The sequence below is a fragment of the Antedon mediterranea genome, chromosome 5 (genome assembly GCF_964355755.1).
Source record: "Antedon mediterranea chromosome 5, ecAntMedi1.1, whole genome shotgun sequence".
Lineage (NCBI taxonomy): Eukaryota > Metazoa > Echinodermata > Crinoidea > Comatulida > Antedonidae > Antedon > Antedon mediterranea.
This window is the reverse complement of record NC_092674.1, coordinates 5,784,060-5,806,054: the sequence shown is the minus strand read 5'-3', so window position 1 is coordinate 5,806,054 and position 21,995 is coordinate 5,784,060. Positions and strand designations below refer to the sequence as shown.

At 33.1% G+C, this 21,995-nt stretch overlaps 1 protein-coding gene across 6 annotated transcripts in view; it reads right to left on the bottom strand.

Annotated features, from left to right (window-relative positions):
- Window positions 1-6,534: 6,534 nt before the first annotated feature.
- The window catches only part of LOC140049631 (teneurin-3-like), a 124,776-nt gene continuing 109,315 nt past the window's right edge, over window positions 6,535-21,995 (bottom strand). For all 6 annotated transcript variants that reach the window (XM_072094570.1, XM_072094569.1, XM_072094568.1 and 3 more), the window contains 15 exons: window positions 19,646-19,990; window positions 18,846-19,047; window positions 17,377-17,496; window positions 16,410-16,689; window positions 15,989-16,253; window positions 15,700-15,840; window positions 15,197-15,446; window positions 14,769-15,001; window positions 13,322-14,369; window positions 12,878-13,053; window positions 12,165-12,412; window positions 11,677-11,985; window positions 9,951-11,559; window positions 9,681-9,805; window positions 6,535-9,587 (listed from right to left, as the gene is read on the bottom strand). In XM_072094570.1, the coding sequence (XP_071950671.1) occupies window positions 8,841-9,587; window positions 9,681-9,805; window positions 9,951-11,559; window positions 11,677-11,985; window positions 12,165-12,412; window positions 12,878-13,053; window positions 13,322-14,369; window positions 14,769-15,001; window positions 15,197-15,446; window positions 15,700-15,840; window positions 15,989-16,253; window positions 16,410-16,689; window positions 17,377-17,496; window positions 18,846-19,047; window positions 19,646-19,990 (6,098 nt within the window). In that variant the 3' untranslated portion in view covers window positions 6,535-8,840. The remainder of the gene's footprint in view (window positions 9,588-9,680; window positions 9,806-9,950; window positions 11,560-11,676; window positions 11,986-12,164; window positions 12,413-12,877; window positions 13,054-13,321; window positions 14,370-14,768; window positions 15,002-15,196; window positions 15,447-15,699; window positions 15,841-15,988; window positions 16,254-16,409; window positions 16,690-17,376; window positions 17,497-18,845; window positions 19,048-19,645; window positions 19,991-21,995) is intronic.

Here is a 21,995-nt window from a genome sequence, read left to right as displayed (position 1 = left end):
GGTTACTATAGCATAATAAACATGCGCAGAGTCGAATAATGCGTTCTGCGCATGTCAATTGTGCTATAGTATCCAGTTTTATCGAAAAATAAAAAGGTCGAAAATCGGCCATTTTCTAAAAAAATTCCTGTACTATAGTACAGGGAAATTTACGAAAAATGGCCGATTTTCCACCCTTTTATTTTTTAATATAAATGGTTACCATAGACTAATAAACATGCGCAGAGTCGAATAATGCGTTCTGCGCATGTCAATTGTGCAATAGTAACAAGTTTTATCGAAAAATAAAAAGGTCGAAAATTGGCCATTTTCTAAAAAAATCCCTGTACTATAATACAGGAAAATTTTTAAAAATGGCAGATTTTCGACCCTTTTATTTTTTGATATAAATGGTTACTATAGCATAATAAACATGCGCAGAGTCGAATAATGCGTTCTGCGCATGTCAATTGTGCTATAGTATCCAGTTTTATCGAAAAATAAAAAGGTCGAAAATCGGCCATTTTCTAAAAAAATCCCTGTACTATATATACAGGAAAATTTTCAAAAATGGCAGATTTTCGACCCTTTTATTTTTTGATATAAATGGTTACTATAGCATAATAAACATGCGCAGAGTCGAATAATGGGTTCTGCGCATGTCAATTGGGCTATAGTAACCACTTTTGACATAAATGGTTACTATAGCATAATAAACATGCGCAGAGTCGAATAATGCGTTCTGCGCATGTCAATTCTGCTATAGTAACCAGTTTTATCGAAAAATAAAAAGGTAAAAAATCGGCCATTTTTTGACAAAATCCCTGTACTATAGTACAGGAAAATTTTCGAAAAATGGCCGATTTTCGACCCTTTTATTTTCTGATATAAATGGTTACTATAGCATAATAAACATGCGCAGAGTCGAATAATACGTTCTGTGCATGTCAATTGGGCTATAGTAACCACTTTTGACATAAATGGTTACTATAGCATAATAAACATGCGCAGAGTCGAATAATGCGTTCTGCGCATGTCAATTGTGCTATAGTAACCAGTTTTACCGAAAAATAAAAAGGTCGGAAAACGGCCATTTTTTGAAAAAATCCCTTTACTATAGTACCGGGAAATTTTCGAAAAAGGGCCGATTTTCGACCCTTTTATTTTTTGATATAAATGGTTACTATAGCATAATAAACATGCGCAGAGTCGAATAATGGTTTCTGCGCATGTCAATTGTGCTATAGTAACCAGTTTTATCGAAAAATAAAAGGTCGAAAATCGGCCATTTTTTTTTTAAAATCCCTGTACTATAGTACAGGAAAATTTTCGAAAAATGGCAGATTTTCGACCCTTTCCTTTTTTATATAAATGGTTACTATAGCATAATAAACATGCGCAGAGTCGAATAATGGGTTCTGCGCATGTCAATTGGGCTATAGTAACCACTTTTGACATAAATGGTTACTATAGCATAATAAACATGCGCAGAGTCGAATAATGCGTTCTGCGCATGTCAATTGTGCTATAGTAACCAGTTTTATCGAAAAATGAAAAGGTCGAAAATCGGCAATTTTTAAAAAAAAATCCCAGTACTATAGTACAGGAAAATTTTCAAAAAATGGCTGATTTTCGACCCTTTTATTTTTTGATATAAATGGTTACTACAGCATAGTAAACATGCGCAGAGTCGAATAATGGGTTCTGCGCATGTCAATTGGGCTATAGTAACCACTTTTGACATAAATGGTTACTATAGCATAATAAACATGCGCAGAGTCGAATAATGCGTTTTGCGCATGTCAATTGTGCTATGGTAACCAGTTTTATCGAAAAATAAAAAGGTCGAAAATCGGCCATTTTTAAAAAAAAATCCCTGTACTATAGTACAGGAAAATTTTCGAAAAATGGCAGATTTTCGACCCTTTTATTTTTTGATATAAATGGTTACTATAGCATAATAAAAATGCGCAGAGTCGAATAATGGGTTCTGCGCATGTCAATTGGGCTATAGTAACCACTTTTGACATAAATGGTTACTATAGCATAATAAACATGCGCAGAGTCGAATAATGCATTCTGCGCATGTCAATTCTGCTATAGTAACCAGTTTTATCGAAAATAAAAAGGTCAAAAATCGGCCATTTTTTGACAAAATCCCTGTACTATAGTACAGGAAAATTTTCGAAAAATGGCCGATTTTCAACCCTTTTATTTTCTGATATAAATGGTTAATATAGCGTAATAAACATGCGCAGAATCGAATAATGGGTTCTGCGCATGTCAATTGTGCTATAGTAACCAGTTTTATCGAAAAATAAAAGGTCAAAAATCGGCCATTTTTTTTTTTAAATCCCTGTACTATAGTACAGGAAGATTTTCGAAAAATGGCAGATTTTCGACCCTTTCCTTTTTTATATAAATGGTTACTATAGCATAATAAACATGCGCAGAGTCGAATAATGGGTTCTGCGCATGTCAATTGGGCTATAGTAACCACTTTTGACATAAATGGTTACTATAGCATAATAAACATGCGCAGAGTCGAATAATGCGTTCTGCGCATGTCAATTGTGCTATAGTAACCAGTTTTATCGAAAAATAAAAAGGTCGAAAATCGGCCATTTTTTAAAAAAAATCCCTGTACTATAGTACAGGAAAATTTTCAAAAAATGGCTGATTTTCGACCCTTTTATTTTTTGATATAAATGGTTACTACAGCATAGTAAACATGCGCAGAGTCGAATAATGGGTTCTGCGCATGTCAATTGGGCTATAGTAACCACTTTTGACATAAATAGTTACTATAGCATAATAAACATGCGCAGAGTCGAATAATGCGTTCTGTGCATGTCAATTCTGCTATAGTAACCAGTTTTATCGAAAAATAAAAAGGTCAAAAATCGGCCACTTTTTGACAAAATCCCTGTACTATAGTACAGGAAAATTTTCGAAAAATGGCCGATTTTCGACCCTTTTATTTTCTGATATAAATGGTTACTATAGCGTAATAAACACGCGCAGAATCGAATAATGGGTTGTGCGCATGTCAATTGTGCTATAGTAACCAGTTTTATCGAAAAATAAAAAGGTCGAAAATCGGCCATTTTCTAAAAAAATCCCTGTACTATAGTAAAGGGAAATTTTCGAAAAATGACCGATTTTCGACCCTTTTATTTTTTTGATATAAATGGTTACTATAGCATAATAAACATGCGCAGAGTCGCATAATACGTTCTGTGCATGTCAATTGGGCTATAGTAACCACTTTTGACATAAATGGTTACTATAGCATAATAAACATGCGCAGAGTCGAATAATGCGTTCTGCGCATGTCAATTGTGCTATAGTAACCAGTTTTACCGAAAAATAAAAAGGTCGGAAATCGGCCATTTTTTGAAAAAATCCCTTTACTATAGTACCGGGAAATTTTCGAAAAAGGTCCGATTTTCGACCCTTTTATTTTTTGATATAAATGGTTACTATAGCATAATAAACATGCGCAGAGTCGAATAATGGGTTCTGCGCATGTCAATTGTGCTATAGTAACCACTTTTGACATAAATGGTTACTATAGCATAATAAACATGCGCAGAGTCGAATAATGCGTTCTGCGCATGTCAATTGTGCTATAGTAACCAGTTTTATCGAAAAATAAAAAGGTTGAAAATCGGCCATTTTAAAAAAAAAATTCCTGTACTATAGTACAGGAAAATTTTCGAAAAATGGCAGATTTTCGACCCTTTTATTTTTTGATATAAATGGTTACTATAGCATAATAAACATGCGCAGAGTCGAATAATGGGTTCTGCGCATGTCAATTGGGCTATAGTAACCACTTTTGACATAAATGGTTACTATAGCATAATAAACATGCGCAGAGTCGAATAATGCGTTCTGCGCATGCCAATTCTGCTATAGTAACCAGTTTTATCGAAAAATAAAAAGGTAAAAAATCGGCCATTTTTTGACAAAATCCCTGTACTATAGTACAGGAAAATTTTCTAAAAATGGCCGATTTTCGACCCTTTTATTTTCTGATATAAATGGTTACTATAGCGTAATAAACATGCGCAGAATCGAATAATGGGTTTTGCGCATGTCAATTGTGCTATAGTAACCAGTTTTATCGAAAAATAAAAGATTGAAAATCGGCCATTTCTTTAAAAAAATCTCTGTACTATAGTACAGGGAAATTTACGAAAAATGGCAGATTTTAGACCCTTTTCTTTTTGATATAAATGGTTACTATAGCATAATAAACATGCGCAGAGTCGAATAATGGGTTCTGAGCATGTCAATTGGGCTATAGTAACCCCTTTTGACAGAAATGGTTACTATAGCATAATAAACATGCGCAGAGTCGAATAATGCGTTCTTCGCATGTCAATTCTGCTATAGTAACCAGTTTTATCGAAAAATAAAAAGGTAAAAAATCGGCCATTTTTTGACAAAATCCCTGTACTATAGTACAGGAAAATTGTCGAAAAATGGCCGATTTTCGACCCTTTTATTTTCTGATATAAATGGTTACTATAGCGTAATAAACATGCGCAGAATCGAATAATGGGTTCTGCGCATGTCAATTGTGCTATAGTAACCAGTTTTATCGAAAAATAAAAGGTCGAAAATCGGCCATTTTTTTTTAAAAATCCCTCTACTATAGTACAGGAAAATTTTCGAAAAATGGCAGATTTTCGACCCTTTTCTTTTTTATATAAATGGTTACTATAGCATAATAAACATGCGCAGAGTCGAATAATGGGTTCTGAGCATGTCAATTGGGCTATAGTAACCACTTTTGACATAAATGGTTACTATAGAATAATAAACATGCGCAGACTCGAATAAAGGGTTCTGCGCATGTCAATTGAGCTATAGTAACCACTTTTGACATAAATGGTTACTATAGCATAATAAACATGCGCAGAGTCGAATAATGCGTTCTGCGCATGTCAATTGTGCTATAGTATCCAGTTTTATCGAAAAATAAAAAGGTCGAAAATCGGCCATTTTCTAAAAAAATCCCTGTACTATAGTACAGGGAAATTTACGAAAAATGGCCGATTTTCAACTCTTTTATTTTTTGATATAAATGGTTACTATAGACTAATAAACATGCGCAGAGTCGAATAATGGGTTCTGAGCATGTCAATTGGGCTATAGTAACCCCTTTTGACAGAAATGGTTACTATAGCATAATAAACATGCGCAGAGTCGAATAATGCGTTCTTAGCATGTCAATTCTGCTATAGTAACCAGTTTTATTGAAAAATAAAAAGGTAAAAAATCGGCCATTTTTTGACAAAATCCCTGCACTATAGTACAGGAAAATTGTCGAAAAATGCCCGATTTTCGACCCTTTTATTTTCTGATATAAATGGTTACTATAGCGTAATAAACATGCGCAGAATCGAATAATGGGTTCTGCGCATGTCAATTGTGCTAAAGTAACCAGTTTTATCGAAAAATAAAAGGTCGAAAATCGGCCATTTTTTGAAAAAATCCCTGTACTATATATAGTACAGAAAAATTTTCGAAAAATGGCCGATTTTCGACCCTCTTATTTTCTGATATAAATGGTTACTATAGCATAATAAACATACGCAGAGTTCTGCGCATGTCAATTGGGCTATAGTAACCACTTTTGACATAAATGGTTACTATAGCATTTTTTTTTTTAAATCCCTGTACAGGGATTTTTTCGAAAATGCCAAAAAATATAGACTTTTTAAAATTATTATGCGATAATATGGCGATAATATGGCTATATATGCACATATATTGCTTTGTATCGTCTTATAGAGCCATAGTAACCAGTATAATCCCTGTACTATATATTACAGGGATTTTTTCAAAAAATGCCCAAATCAATCAAAGCCTAAAATTCAATTGTTATGTATTATATTGCCGGGATAATTCGCACACGGAATAATATATAATACTGACCACCACAGACCGAAATTCAGATTTTCTATCAATATCTAAATACTGTATCTATGTAAGACACATGTAACTGACCTTGGTTTACTATTATTGCCATCTTGTCAATCTTGGTTAAAATACCGCTCGTCGTTCAAAATACGTTGTTCACTGCTCGTTTTTTTTTCTAAATACGTTGTTCATTACTCGTTTATCCATTCTATGGTTTATCTTCAACGTAACAACACACTAGGTTCATATCCATGAGTCGTCACTCAACTCAATGGTATGTCTCGTTCCCTTCATATTTAAATTAGCATTCTTCCAATTCAATGGCTACGATTGGTTCATAGCTTCCGCTGACTGGGTATATCGGTGGTGCAGATTTTTGTAAATGTTATTTATACCAGTTTTTATTATAATAACAAGTTTTGTGTTGGTTAAAAAAAAAATAATTTTGCTCACTGCAGTTGATATACATAGGCGGACCCATAGGTCATCGCCCTAAATTTCGTAAATGTCAATGCAAAATATTCAGCATTTCTTCATTTTTACCTCGACCCCTTAAGATAAATATCATATGTTGGTCAGTTGACAAATATTAAAAAAATTAACACCAATACGAACTAAATATTCAATTTATGACAAAAATGTCTTTTATTATGAAACATGGTAAATATATGTATATTCATCTCTACACAAGGACGCAGCTTTTAAAAAGAAAAATAAATGTTAAAACAAACAACATGATAATGTTCAGTGTTTCCCTTGGCAACGTAACAACAATTGGAATAAAACATTTTAAATTGAATAAATATGAATGTTAATACTTGTGTGTACATTTTAGCATTAAAAAACTTTTCGAGTTTTTATACATAAAAGCATGCGCACTCCCATACAAACTGTGAGAAAAACAAGAACTCTGCGGGGGAAAGAGGTTATCTAACCGACGAGGTACAGTAACACAAAACACGTATGAGTTTCATTTAAAAACAATGAAATATTTTTATGTTCAGCTATATCACATGCTGTTTTAAAGTAATAATACCAAAAGCAAATTGATATTAATAGATCTAAAGGCAATATTAATTATGCATGCAATCACTACAACGAAGTTGATTATTATCGGACGTCATAAATACATCTTTATTTTTTTTAAGCAAACAAGCAATATAGAAAACATCTAAGAATTAATTACAACATTAATAATTAATGTTATTATTTAATTAATTCAGTAAATCTATACATTTACAAAAAAACTATTATTAATATTTTACATTCAATAAAGATTACTTAAAAATTTTATTTTTTTTGTTAAAAATGACATTAATTTTGACAAACGTAGGTCATTCACATCTATATATAATATATAGTTGAAATTGAAAGACATTAGGACAGGGATTCAAAGAAAATGGTTAAGAAGTTATTTAATTAACAAAAACTAAATTAGGGTAAACAAGATATTTGTTCGTTAGTACAAATAAAAATTATTAAAAAAATCCTGCCAATGTTTACACACAGACTTTTCTATATATTTACAAATTATTTATTATTATTTCAAGCTTAATTGTTGAAATAATAAAATGTAAAACAATTAATTACAAATATAATACATTCCTTAATACATAACAGGAAATTTAACAAAAAATGTAGAAAAATAAACTTTAAAAAAGACACAAAAAATAAAACAAGCACACAATATGGTAGCTACTTAATAAAGGTTTCTTTAAGGAGAATTCCAGGTTTAAAGACATTTTTTTTATATAAAATATATTACAGTACACATTGCTAATACCTTCACTTTCATAAGCAGTGAAGCTGTTGAACCTGGACTTGCCCTTTAAGAAATAAAGTACCACATGCCTACAATAATACAAAGTTTACAAAAAAGTATTAAAACGCTAGCTCCTGGTTTAAAACATTCTATTGGTATATATGATAAATCCGGAGCTACCCTTTAATTTTGAGCAATTTATGATTATTATATATAGAACTGAAAATAATTAACTACATTTAATAATTTTCAAGGTAGTTTGCTGCTATTATTTTACTAAATACAATTACATTTTTTTTTTACAATTTATCTATCTTTTGAAAATCAATAGAACATGTTTAATATACATATTTGGCACATTTATGTGACAAGAAATAAGGAATCACATAAAATTCATCTCTATAGTAATTCGTCTCTAAGCCTGCTTAAGACAATCAAAATAATAAACTCCATAAAGATAGGGAGTTGCATAAATATTTCTTTTAAACAATTAAGAGCATTATTATGGGAGCATTATTATATTTTAAATGTATTATTTACAATTTTTAATAAACTCAGTCAAAAGAATTAAATTTGGTAAAAACTTTATAGCATGATTTATCAAAACGTTTATTATTAGTAGTAAATAAATTTATGAATTTCAATCAGTGATACAATTAATCAATAAGCAATCCTTAATTAAATATCAATTAATTTGTACTAAATTTATTATTTTGTATCAATTCTTAACACATATTTGTATCAACCATATATTAAACGCATTTACGTTTAACCAACATAATCAATGATCTAAAAGCAAATAAAATCAATCAATCGAGCAATCAATCAATTAATCATAGGATAGCACACAACCCATTCTAACACTTACTATGACTTTCTTTAAATACATATGCTGTGCATTTCTAGTTTTTTTACAATGTCCAACTTCTAACGTAATACATCTAGCACCATTATTTTTTTCCCCTCAAAATGTACACAATTTACAAGGGTTATAAATTTATATATAAAAAAAAAGAAAGTTGCATCACACAATCATGTAAAGAATCACTATTGCAGTATACACGCCTTATTCTCATCGCTCTTTCTCGGACTAAGAGTCAAAGAAAGCAATTTTTATATCAGCTGCTACTTGTTGCGTTGATGAGAGGATATTTCACACTGCATATCATTGTAATTGTGTGTGATCTGTTGCTTCCTCAGGTGTTAAGAATGTTATGCTATTGCCATCAAAAGCAATCTGGGGGTAAACACCTACATCAAAGATATAGTACGAATCATACTCTGTTAGTCTACCGTGTTCTATTATCCTTCTCGTCTCTTCTGCACTCCAAGTTCTCCTTCCTTTTTTCATGTCAATTAAATTTTCCTGTTCCTTCTTCCAAGCTTCTTCTGTAGCAACCAACTTTGCAAACTCCATTACTTCTTCTCTGGCATCATTAATGCTGACACCAAAATAAATATGCCAGACTGTGTCATCAGTGCTGACATCCAGTCCCCTATGATCTAAAGATCTCTGGACTACAGAAATGTTATACTTGCCAATTGTTCTTTGTGCAAGAGTCTGTGTAAGACCCAATGATCTTAAATCATTCAGAAAACTGTCTTCTGATTCTTTAACAAGATAAACATGCTCTTTAGTGTATTCATAATGTCTTAAATTCTGCAGTGGTATTGCTCCACTCAAAAGAGCTGCTATATTCCTATCAGTACTTGTGCCACTTTCTGGTGGATTCACAAATAAAGTATCTCTTTGCAAAGTTAGCTGAAGACCAGATTTAGACTGATGTCCTGAGCAGCTCTTTGATGACTCATCAAGATGACTGGGAATGAGCTGAGTTGTTGGGTTTGCTTTGAAATGAATATTAAATGCATCCAGTTGATTTGCAAATTTGCACATTGGTGATGTTACCTCCTGAAAGATATAAGAAAAGAAAAAGATAAGACAATAGTCACTTTTATATATAACGGAGGAAACTATAATATACATATATAAAAAAATACTAACTTTGCATAAATTGGCAGACTCTTTCCATTCACTTGGTGATCCTCTCCACACTTCACCTTTACTAGTAACTTGTGGCATTAATGTCTGGATGTTAAAGCCTAACAATGGTAACCATGATGCTGTGTCTGTGAATATAAAATATATGTAAAGATTGTTAATATAGGCTAACAGAATGATACAAAGGTGAAGTTTCAAACAATTTTTGGATGAATTGGATAGTGTTTGGAAGGTAGTTTAATCAAGAAACATAAATAACGAACAATAACTTACCAAGTAGATAGTTTCTTTTCTTATCTATATTTGTTGGATTATTGCCAAAGAATGTGTACATGTTAAACGCCTTTAACCTCTCAGGTTTGCCAACTGCACTGTAGAATCCAACATCAGGCGTTGTCCATCGGCCAATTCGTGGATCATAATCCCTCTTATTAATATGTACAAGGTGTGTCTCTGGGTCGTACAATCCACCCATGAAACCAATATGCAAGACAAATTCAGGAAATACGTCAGAGATAATTCCACCAAATGGCGTGTAAGATATTTGTCGTTGCGTTTCTCCCGCCGTGTTAAATATTCCGTAAGGTGTTCCAACATGGTCTGTTGCGACGTATAATTGTCTGCCACCCTTGTTTATAGAAAACAAATGACCTTGAAGATCATAATCCAGGATCCACATCTCTTGTGTACCATGCTCAAAGATGTGTGTGATTTTGGACGGTCGTTCTACATCTGCATAGAAATATTGTGTCCTGGCTCCATGATGGTCTTTCCGCCAAATGCGTCGCCCAAGACCATCGTACTGATACCACACCTGGTATTGGTCTTCTTGATGTGCATGCATTAATTGTCCTTGCGAATTGTATTCAAACACCTCATTCCCACGTTGAGTTAAAAAGCCATCTTTGTCTATCTTATAATGCACAGCACCATATTTGGTAATTCTGTCCTCACCATCATATTCCAAGGTCGTCACACTTCCTCCAGTGCTTACCGTTTCCATATTTCCATTTCTGTCATAAGAATAGTGCCACTGAGGATTTGAATTTTTCTCAACAGCAATGAGTTGTCCATCGTCATTATATTGATAGCTCATCACATCTCGATGCTCAGCAAATTCAATCGATCGGTTTGCTACACGACCGTGCGTATCATACAAAAGCGTCATGACGAAAAGACGTCGATTGTTAATTTGATATTGAACAGATTGCAGGAGTATATAAGAACCAAATTGTTTCTGCATTGAAAATATGTTATCGCTAATTGCTTGCATGATTGTGCTTGTGTGATCATACATAACACTGAAGCCTCCAAATCTTACCAGAAGACCCTTCTTAGGGTCGTACTGTCTGGTATAATCTGCCACATCTGTCATATTAAATTCAGATCTGATTTGCGATACTTTAAAATTTTCATCAAACTCATATATGAAACGCACGCTAACTGAGTCCACTTCGCTTGGTGTTCGTACAATTTGCTGGGATGTGAGTGAGCCATAGTACTTGTACCTCAACTGATGATAAAAATCAGGAGTCACAAGGTCAACAGTTCTTAATTGACCACTATTCTTATTGTATGAGAACTTAGTCACTTGTTGTTCATCAATTACAGACAAAGGTCTATCTTGTGTATCATATGTATACTGCACCAGTCGCTTTGTCCTTGGGTATAACAGTCGTAGTGGTTGATCTGACGTTGTTTTGTCAACAACTAACCATGCTGTTGAGTTGTACGAAGAGTATATCTTTCTGTAGAATCCAATGCCAGTTGATGTTTTCACATTATGCTCTAGCCCACTCGGCATAATTATTGTTGCCAGGAAACCTCGATCATCATAGCCCAATTCGTAGAATTTACCAGATGGAAGAATAACCATGTTAAGCTAAAAAAATGTATAACAAAATGTTGTTAATTATGTTTTAATGAGAAGATTTAAACTTTATGTATATATGAAATGCATACTTATAATAATATCTATAATAATAATACAAATACGTACATTTCCATCTTTATCATACGCAAACTGCCAGGTCTTTTTCATATCCTGGTCATAGGCTCTTTCCACCAGATGTCCAGTGGTATCATATTTGAAGCTTTCCACAAGCAATCCTTGCTGCCACTTAGTGAAGCGTCCTCTATTGTCGTAAGAAACATTAACAGGCAGTAGTCCATTGCTGGGTCTCCATTCATTTGGATGACCATTGTTGTGATGTATTGTTAGAATTTCTTGTTCATCATTACCCAATTTTACCGATTCAGCCTTTGTGAACCTGTTGTACTCAAACGTAAGAACATTATCCCCATTCACCTAAAAAAACCACAAACATATTAATTGTACAAAATGTTTTAAAACATCATAGACATAGCAAACCTCCCAATAATTGTGGAAGATTCTCAAAATTTTTAGTCATCCTTCCATATCCCGCTATTTCATTTATCTAACTTGGGACCTCTCACATGTCAATCACACTTCATGAGATGACTTACTCTTAAACGTCTTCCGACGATGATGATTTTGCGCCTTCCTTGTCTACCGCCACGGCGTCCATAAAAACGCCATTCAAGTCGGTGGACATTACTTCCGGGGAAACTGATCTTGCGTTTGGTAGTCAGGATCACATGATCACCCTGAAATAGAGGGTGTCTGCCGGGCTCGAGTATGATACTACCATCATTTGGGTACTTGATGATCGAAGTTCCATCATTACGAATATTTACTGCTGTTGAAATATCACCTGTTTTAAATGATGAGAGAATGTTACAGATTATAAGATGTTAGCAAGCCTGACAATGATTGATATAACTTTAATGATGTTGACTGCTGTTTGCCTACAGGAGCTTAAACGTGTAAATGATTTTGACAGCACTGATAGTTACTATTATTGTGTAGGAAATTGTTGGTGGCTGCAGAGTTATTGTTTGTGAAGTTTGAGTGTGGGTAATTACGCTGTTAATTCACATAATCATTATTTATAGTTTTATTTTCTGTTACTGGTTATATTTTTCAGTGTCAACTATCACAAAACGTGATTAAAGTATTTTATGGAAACACACAATAAAGTATAGTAACTAACTAACTAAATAGTGTCTTTAGAAAAATCGTATGTATATATCTAAAACCCACATTTTATTATCAAAGAATGCTAATTTTAATCATTGGCCATATTAGCTGTATTTCTAAACAATTTTACAACACAAACCTTTTACTAAGTGATGGTTCACTGAGTTTGGAAGTCGCTCTGAAAAACTGATAGATCGTGCATCTACGGCAGATCCAATACTGACAATGCTTTGTGTTCTGTTGAGCCTGCTAGCTACTGAAGATGAGTAACCTGTAGGGGTTACTGTTGACATCAGGTGACCAAACTCATCATAACTAAGAAAAAAAAAAATATTTGAATAAAGTATAATTATTTATGTTATACAGTGTGAGAATTTAAATGTCCACAAGATAATTTAAGACATTTCTTAAGGGCCGAAATTCTGTTACTTAAACTTAAAATAATACTGAAAACTTAACTTACCATAAATTAGACATTTTAGGTTAACGGTCAGCCCAATTTTGTTATTAATTATTATATCAAACAGAACTGGAAAAGAAAAAAAGTTTACCATTTATTGCCAAAATGTTACTCTAAACTTACTTGTATGATTGGAAATGACCACTCCTTCCAGACATCTGCTGCAGTAGACCCGATTCCTCAGATGTATACTTGATACTGATGTCCAGACCTTCTCCATGTACTCTTGATAAGAACCCTGTAGAACTAACCGTCAACTGGATCGCATCACCAGTAGGTACAAGAATTTGTGTTGGCTTGTTGCGAGAGTTGTAGTCAATAGAGATCACATTGCCATAGACATCTGAAACTGTCTTCAGAAGTCTCTTTGTTGTGTAAGTGAAGTTAAATAGCACCTGCTCTGTCAGGGTATCTCTAGTCCTAACATGTTGACCAAAGCTGTCAAACACCAGAACTTCAGTCTTACTATCTGATGGAATTTCATAAAATTGGTGCCGCTTAACTGAGGGAAGGTTAGTTCCTACAGTACGAATTCTTAAGTTTCCTTGATCTGCGATCACAAGAGTACCATCACTGAGTGTTGTTAGAGCTGTGGGTGCATGTAGTAATGTCTCCACTGCAACAGACTTATTGCCATCAAAGCAATCACATGTGTCTTGCATGCAGTCACAGGTAGAATCTCTGCCAACGAATCTTTGAATCATTCCGTTTGGTGTTACCAATCTTACTCTGTTGATGCCTTCTGTACTTGATTCTGCAACAAAGAGTTTGCCATCGTTTGTGAGGGAAATGGCAGTTGGTGAAATTAGGACCTCTCTAGTGGCTATTCCAACTTCATTAGAATCAGTGGAACTCTCAATATGAGACTGACTTGTGTGACAACCAACTGGGACACCAGCAACTATGGTCACTTGACGATCCATTGTGATTCTTAGCACAACATCATCATCAACGACGTACAGTGAATTGTCAAGGCGGTTGATACTCATCTCTGTTGGCTGGTTAAGACTAACCTCATCAAAGGACATACTTCTATCACAAGCAAATGCTCTTGGAGCAGTGAGCAAATTATGTGAGCCAAGGAATGTGCCCATGACACCATCTGGAGAGATCATTCGAATGATGTTACCATCAATAAAGTAAACAGTGCCATCATTGGCAACGCTGATACCTGATGGAAAAGAAAATTAATTTTTTTTAAATTGAATAATTTTCAATTAAAATTGTGATTGATGTTTTAGACACTTGTGGTGGGATTTGATATTTTAATATCAGATATAGAAATGAAATATAAAAATTGTCAATTAGAGAGACAGGAAGATAAAAATGAAACAAGCTGACTTGCAATTCATTATAATTCTGCACCATCATGTTTAATTTCATAACAACTACTAAATTATGTAAAAAGGGTTTGATTTAAAAACATCAAGAACAAAATAAATTTGACACTGTATGACAACTCTCTATATCACTATATTGAAAATACTGGAGTAACATTTGGGTACTTATGGAAAATTCTGGTTTAGTGTTAAATGAAATATCAAAATATTCCATTAATTCTAGAACATACCTTTTGGAGAAATGAGCTTAGCCTCATCTGCAGGTCCATCATCCCCACATTTGTAAGAGTCTACTGGCAGACACAGTGTTCCTGTTCCTGCCACCGCCTCTATATTGTTTCCAACATCGTCTGGAGTTGATTTCTTCAAGATTCGATAAATGCGTTTATTTTGGTTACTGGATATGTAGACATCTCCATCCAAAGGACTTGTAGCTAGGTAATATTTGTATGTTGGATTTTCACTGAGGAAGATAACAAAACACACATTTCAAAACACACATGCTAAAAGTAACACCACTGAATAAGAATTTGATTAAAATTCAAAACTTAGATAACTGTTTCAGTCAATCTTCTTTGACAATATTCTGGTGAAACGGAAAATGGTGAAAATAATAAATAAAAATAAATAAAATGTTTATATTTCAACATAATCATACCTTAATTTAACTAGTTTGGAGGTATCTCCACCAAGATCAATCTTGCGAATAAAGTTGTAATCACCAACATATATGTTCCCTCTGGAATCAGCGGCAAGAGCGACAGGAGCACGCATTTTGGCATCTTTTGCAAGTCCATTACATTGTGAACATGTCAGACTTCGTAACTTTCCATTACCCATGATTGTGGTGATCACCATTGGTTCATTCTGAAGGAATATGTGTGAGCCGTCACCACTGGTTACAACACCTGAAAGAAAGTCATTTATGTATATGAATTTTTGATACGCTCTCTTAATAAACAAACTCTCTCAAAACTATATTTCATTATATCATTGTCACATTAAAGTTCACTTTGCAAAAAGGTAGAAATAATGTTATAAAAATTTAAACGAACACTTAATTCTACTTAAAAACAGGCATATTTCATTATATTATTACATGAAAGTTTAATTTGCAAAAAGGTAGATAACAATTTAAATGTATCTATAAAGTCTGCATACCTTGGACAGGATTGTATGTATATAACATGGGTAGATTCCATCCTGCTAGGCCTGAGTAGTTGAGATCATAGCCCTGGATTCCCACTGCTTTCTTATCCCACAATATCTCTTTACAACCTTGGAACTCATAACCAACAGAAACTGCAAGAAAACAATTTGAAAAATAAAGTTACAAAAATCGGTTTATCACTACAAAGCATTTGACATTCTTTTCTTTTTTCTCCCAACTCACTCCCCAATATTTTTTTATCAAAAAACATATATTCAACACATTGTATGATATACACACCTATAGCAGAAACTTCTCCATAAACTTTCTGGCCATATGCATCAGTGCGATCCCAACTGAATGTGTACTGGAGGTTAGCTTCTGGTTCCAGACGTCTCTTAAAGAGCTTACCCTGGACCGAGACGTGGACATGAACTATTGTGAGATCATCTGGAAGCTCATTGGACAATTCAATGCTGATGGTGGTTTGATGGCTAGGTGCATTACTGCTAAGATAGTCTAGGCTTATTCTCGTTCTTGGGATCACGATTCTCTCATGAACAACCTGTCAGAAATGTTTTTAAATTGTTAATTGTGTGTAAAAATGACATAATCCAATTCTGGAAAACAAACACCTTTCTATGTGATAATAAAGTGAATTTTTTTTTAATTTGTAAATCTATTTAGACTACACAGAAACACAGAATATTAAAACATTCACCTTTCGATCTAACATAACACCGTTCTTACTGCAACTAGAATCAGATATATCAATAGATGGCAGCACAACAAAGCTAGGCCTATCACGATGGGCTCCATAACAGTTCTGCACTCCACTAGGCATATCATCAGCAATATTCATGCCGGCTAGAATCATAGCAATGTTGTCCACGTATATAAAATCACCATATGGTACCAGGACAGCAATGGTCGTCATGGCAAATGGCTCGCGTGTAAACTGAAGCTTAATACTGCCACCACCAACGACAAGCATATCAAATCTAATAAAATATATCAAAATGTTTTTTAGTAATAATGCATCATTTATTATAAAATTTAGAATATAAATTACTGTACTGTAATGAGCCTAATTACCTTGTGGTGGGTTTATGTAAGGATTTGGTACTGGTGTTATACCTACATTTACAGTCCGTTAGATTTTATCAAAAAACATCTTTTAAAGCTATGTCTACATTATTTAACTAGTTTGAAAAAAAATGGGATGTGCCCAAATATGATAGTGATATGCCCAAATATGGTAGTGATATACCTAAATATGGTAGGGACACATCACATTTTCTTTTTGTCACATAAAGTTTGATAGTGTAGCTTTTAATACATACTGGGAATAGAGAAAACACTTCTTTTGGAACACTCTTATTCAGCAGCACCTCTATTAAGGAGATCAAACTGTATATTGAAATCAATCCTTTTGATGATTGAAAATGTTCATCTGGTTTGAAGATACGTTATTTTAAAATTCTATTTTGACAAACCCAAAATTAGTTACTGACCTGACTGACAGTTTCAGTGCTCATTTCACGAGCACTTTCTAAAGAGTGACGACCATATTGTCAAGCAAAACGCTCACTGTTAGGTGGCGTTCGCCTAACAATAGGGTCATATACAAGGTTGGTCAAAATAGAATTTTAAAATAACAATGCTATTTTGATATTCTTTCTACTTACACTCCATCATATCGTGTGTACGTTCTTCCCAGGGCTGCATTATTCACAGCTGTAACCATGACACCAACCAGAGGACTTCCATCCTCTGTCATCACCATACCTCTAACAACAGATGTATGTCTAAAAGAAAATTGAAAACAAAACTTTTAAACGTCTATAGAGAAAAGAACGTCAAACGTCCTTAACTTCAGGTAAATTCAACAATAATAATGAAATTACAACAAATACAAAACGGGCCACGGTATTTATCTAAAAATACACACCTGTATATAAAATAGAACAGTCCGTTAGGTTCACGTATCATACACTAGGGAATAGGTATAAAAATGAAACATATATTCTATTTTCTACACACTACAAATTATTTTTCTGCTTTATTTAAAGCGCACTAGGATTTGTTTAAAGGGCATAATATCTTCATAGCTTCACACGAAAAATAGTTTTGTCGTGCATTTTATGTGTAAATATTCTGATTTATACTTTGTAAGGAAGAATTTAGGCAAATTACTGTAGAGCTATCTTAACTAACTACTAAATGCAATTAAGATTGAGTTAACAACATTTGTTAATACAAATGTAGCATAAGACACAAAATAGTTCTGACACAAGCCGAAAGATATCAAATTAAAATAAAAATTACTCAATTTATAATAAGTTATATTTTTCTCAATTATCAACTTACTATAGCATCAATAGTAACACTGTAATAAATTAAATGTTGAATAGTGTTTGAATCTGCTAATACGATAGATTCAAAATGACCATATTTTGTGAATTACAATTATTTCAGTTAATTTAATTAGAAATGAATACCCCATGGAAAAATGAAGTATTCCATCATTTTACAGACATTATGACTAGCGTCAATTCTCCGCTTCTGTTCCTTTAAGATCTACTTGTCTTCGGAATCATAAAATATCAAATTTCTTCTCATTATTTTTAACTTACGAAGGACTGGACCTACTTTATCTTAATTGAGAATTTCATACTGAAAAATTAATACACAGTTTCGCTTTTATATTGGCTTTAAAATCTGACATACATATTCATTTATTATTTTCAAGTGATTTTATATCTTACATCGTTTTTCAAGAGGTATTCTACTTTCAGAATTGTGAAAAAATTTAATTTAAATGTAAAACAATATTGGACCAATGCTACATAACCATGCTATAATAATGTATGATTGAATAGAAATAGAAACACTATCTACCTAGTGGACGTCTAGTCTTTTTAGTACGTCTATGTAGTATATCTATGATGTCAACTAAGTCTTGAAATGAGATTTAGATTTCAAATAACAAAATTGGACCAATGATACATAACCATGCTTTAAATGTACAATTGTAAAAATAAAATAGAAAAACTATCGCTTAGTGGGCGTATAGTTCTTGTAGTATGTCGCATGTTATGTAATGAGATTTTAAATTTCTATAAAATGCATTAAAAAATGTTGAAAAATGACATACTTTCGTTGATGTTCTTCAATACGGGCGTCGATTTGGACACTGTTATGCTGCATCAAGAACTTCATACGATCGTAGAACGATCTCGACATTGCTTCACTTTGCACTACCTTCTCTGTTGGATCTGGGACGGTTTTGCATATCGAATCGGTACTACAAACCGCCCTCATACAACAGTCAGGATCTTCACAGTCCCTTAGCAAGTCTGAAAAATTACAAAAATGCTGAACCATGAAATTTATGGAATAATTACTGTGAAACATGCAGAGTTTGTTTGCATTTATATCCTCGAGCGGTCGTAGAGAATATTGTCTGAATCTTCAACAATTAGGACAGAAATTCACTAATAAAAATTAACATTATATTTGCATATCTGAGGAACACACTATTATATATCTTGCAAGACATTATATGTGTAGCATGTAATTCTTACTTACAATTAGCAGTAAAGATAACGATTTGACAGTTAAATTTGTATTCATGACATAAAGAATTTTGTGAATTTGTGGTTATACCTTTCTTGATTGTATTCATTTTGACATGTAACTTATTTGACTGTATACGATACGATATTATTTATTGTCATTTTAACAACAAGGTACAAATGAATATTGGTTTATTGGTTTACAATTTGACTTGCATACAATATACAATGAATACCTAAAAAAAAGGGTTTATCAATGAATCTAAAGAGATCTTACAAACTTAACACAAAATAATAGTAAATATATTAAAAATTTATGAAATATGAAATATATGAAAGATTTAAATTTGTTTTTAAAATTCTGGTTTTTTTTATTTACCTCCATCATTATCTACTGAATCTTCGCAATCAAGTTCTTTAGTGATGTCACAGCTTTCTCCTCCAAACCCTCGTACACAGCTACATGACCACTCGCCATCCACATCATTACACAGCCCATTACCATTACACATTGATGGACATCCGTCTAGGCTACAGAATTTGCCGTTCCAGCCCTGGTCGCATTTACAGGTACTACCTACACAGGTACCATGGTCACCACAGTTAGCCATGCATAGCTCAGATGAACAGTTCATACCACCCCAGCCTGGCAGACATCGACAATGGCCTTCCAAACACTCTCCATTATCGCCACATTCGCTGTCTATTTCGCAGTACTTCACAACTATTTAAAAGTTACAAAAAATATTTAACCCTTTGAAATGTAGTTAAATTACTTTCTATAGTAATACAGGTTTAATTAAAGATCATCCCATTAATAGGCACCTTTTATTGTAGGAACCATATTTGTGGACTACACAAATTAAAATCATTCTAATTACAGTCTAAACTAATCAAGACCCTAGTGGTCCTTATTTGGAGGGAGATCTGTACTTAAGTTTAAGTCAACAATATTTGAATCTAATCATGGAGTAATCTAATTAAGTTAAAAAGCAGATGAATGAAAATTCTAAAGTTGAATAGCCTCTTAATGTAATGTTTAATCAGTGTTAATACATATGAAAGGCAGGATTTACTAACTACTGAAAATGATTACAAAACATTACGAAATGAAACGTACAAACAATAGTGACATCATTATGGATCAATACAAGTGCAAATCTATAAACATAGTAACTTTTTATGTTTTAAATATTTTTAAAATTTAAAATCATCAGACAATTTTAATAATTTTATTCTGTTTGTTTATGTTAATTACGAGTATGTTTAGTCCAAGCAGGTTAGTGCTTATAGCTAATAGCAAGCCATGCAAGTCCCGTAAAAATAGCAGCTGGCATACTGTACTCTCTTTACCTTTAATTAAGTAATGATCATCCCCATTTTCCACAGTGGAATAGTCCGATGATGCATGAGCTCTGGGGCCACTACCATGTTCAGTCACCCGACGTGTGTCAGCTCTTAGATATGAGGGGTTAACTAAGACATTTGTCATTTTACCGGTGTGTGAAACAATGCTGTTTCTCCCCTGTTTTTGTGGGGTCACCGATAAGTGACATTTGTACCCTGCCCACCCCGGGTGACAAGAACAGATGGTATTTTGGCATATTCCATTACCAGAACAGGTATGCTCCATGCAATCAGCTTTGTAAGCGGAGGGGAGAGAGTAGAAAAAAAAGCCTGAGCTAATAGCCAAAGAATGAGTAAGAACTAAAGGGTTTAATTGAACAAAAGCATGCTGACGCTAGGCACATTATGAATATAGACAATAGTACTAAACCAGGCATTGTAAAATATCTATAAATGTATGTAACATATGGAAATGAAAAAAATAAACATCTATTAAGGCACACTGAGAGGAGATAACATGGTGTAAAAACCACTTAGAAAAGTGGCATGTATTGTAAGCTGTGGATAATAACATATATGGTACAAACTAATAAAAACAGAAATGTGTAGTAATATTGTGACTGACTTCATGTTTGTTCCTCTTACTTAGCCCACTGTGTGATTTACTGATACAATTTAATAGTATATATTTAAATTTCAACATTTTAAGTAAATATTTTAATCTATGTCAAAAAGCTATTTAAAGTAGGCTAATTTGCATAAACTCAAATTTAAATAAAACAAAGAATTGTATATAACACTTCACAGGTGACACAGATACTAAATTTCAAATATTTAACTGTTACAAAACCTGATTCATTTTCTTTATATCTAAAGTAAAAATACCAGGTAATTTATATGAAACTGCAAATATTAAATTAATATTAGCTATCATCGGTACGCTATGAAAATGCAGACGACATGCCTTAAAGAGCTTAATGGATTTAAGTTACAAGTAAATAATTTAAAGAGATAACAGTGGATATACATAGTATAAATAAGATTATGTAACTTGTGAAGAATAGATTAAAAAAAGATTTTTAAAAACAAAATAAACTTAAAATATCAAGTTTCTCAATGCAACACGGCAATAAAAATTTTTCAAAAAAATGTGCGTATTTTCTTCTCTTCAGTAATATTGATACAGGTGTTAATAATATGTAAATTAAGATTACACATGTGGAAAGATTAATAAAAAGAACTGGAGAAAGATAAAGCTAACAATATTTAGTTCAGATTTGTTTTCTCTTCCAATAAAATTTATATTTGTATCTCTTTGGAGATCTTGGAATTCATGTTAAGGTGAGGACATCAATGTGCATATTCATACCATCAGGAAATAG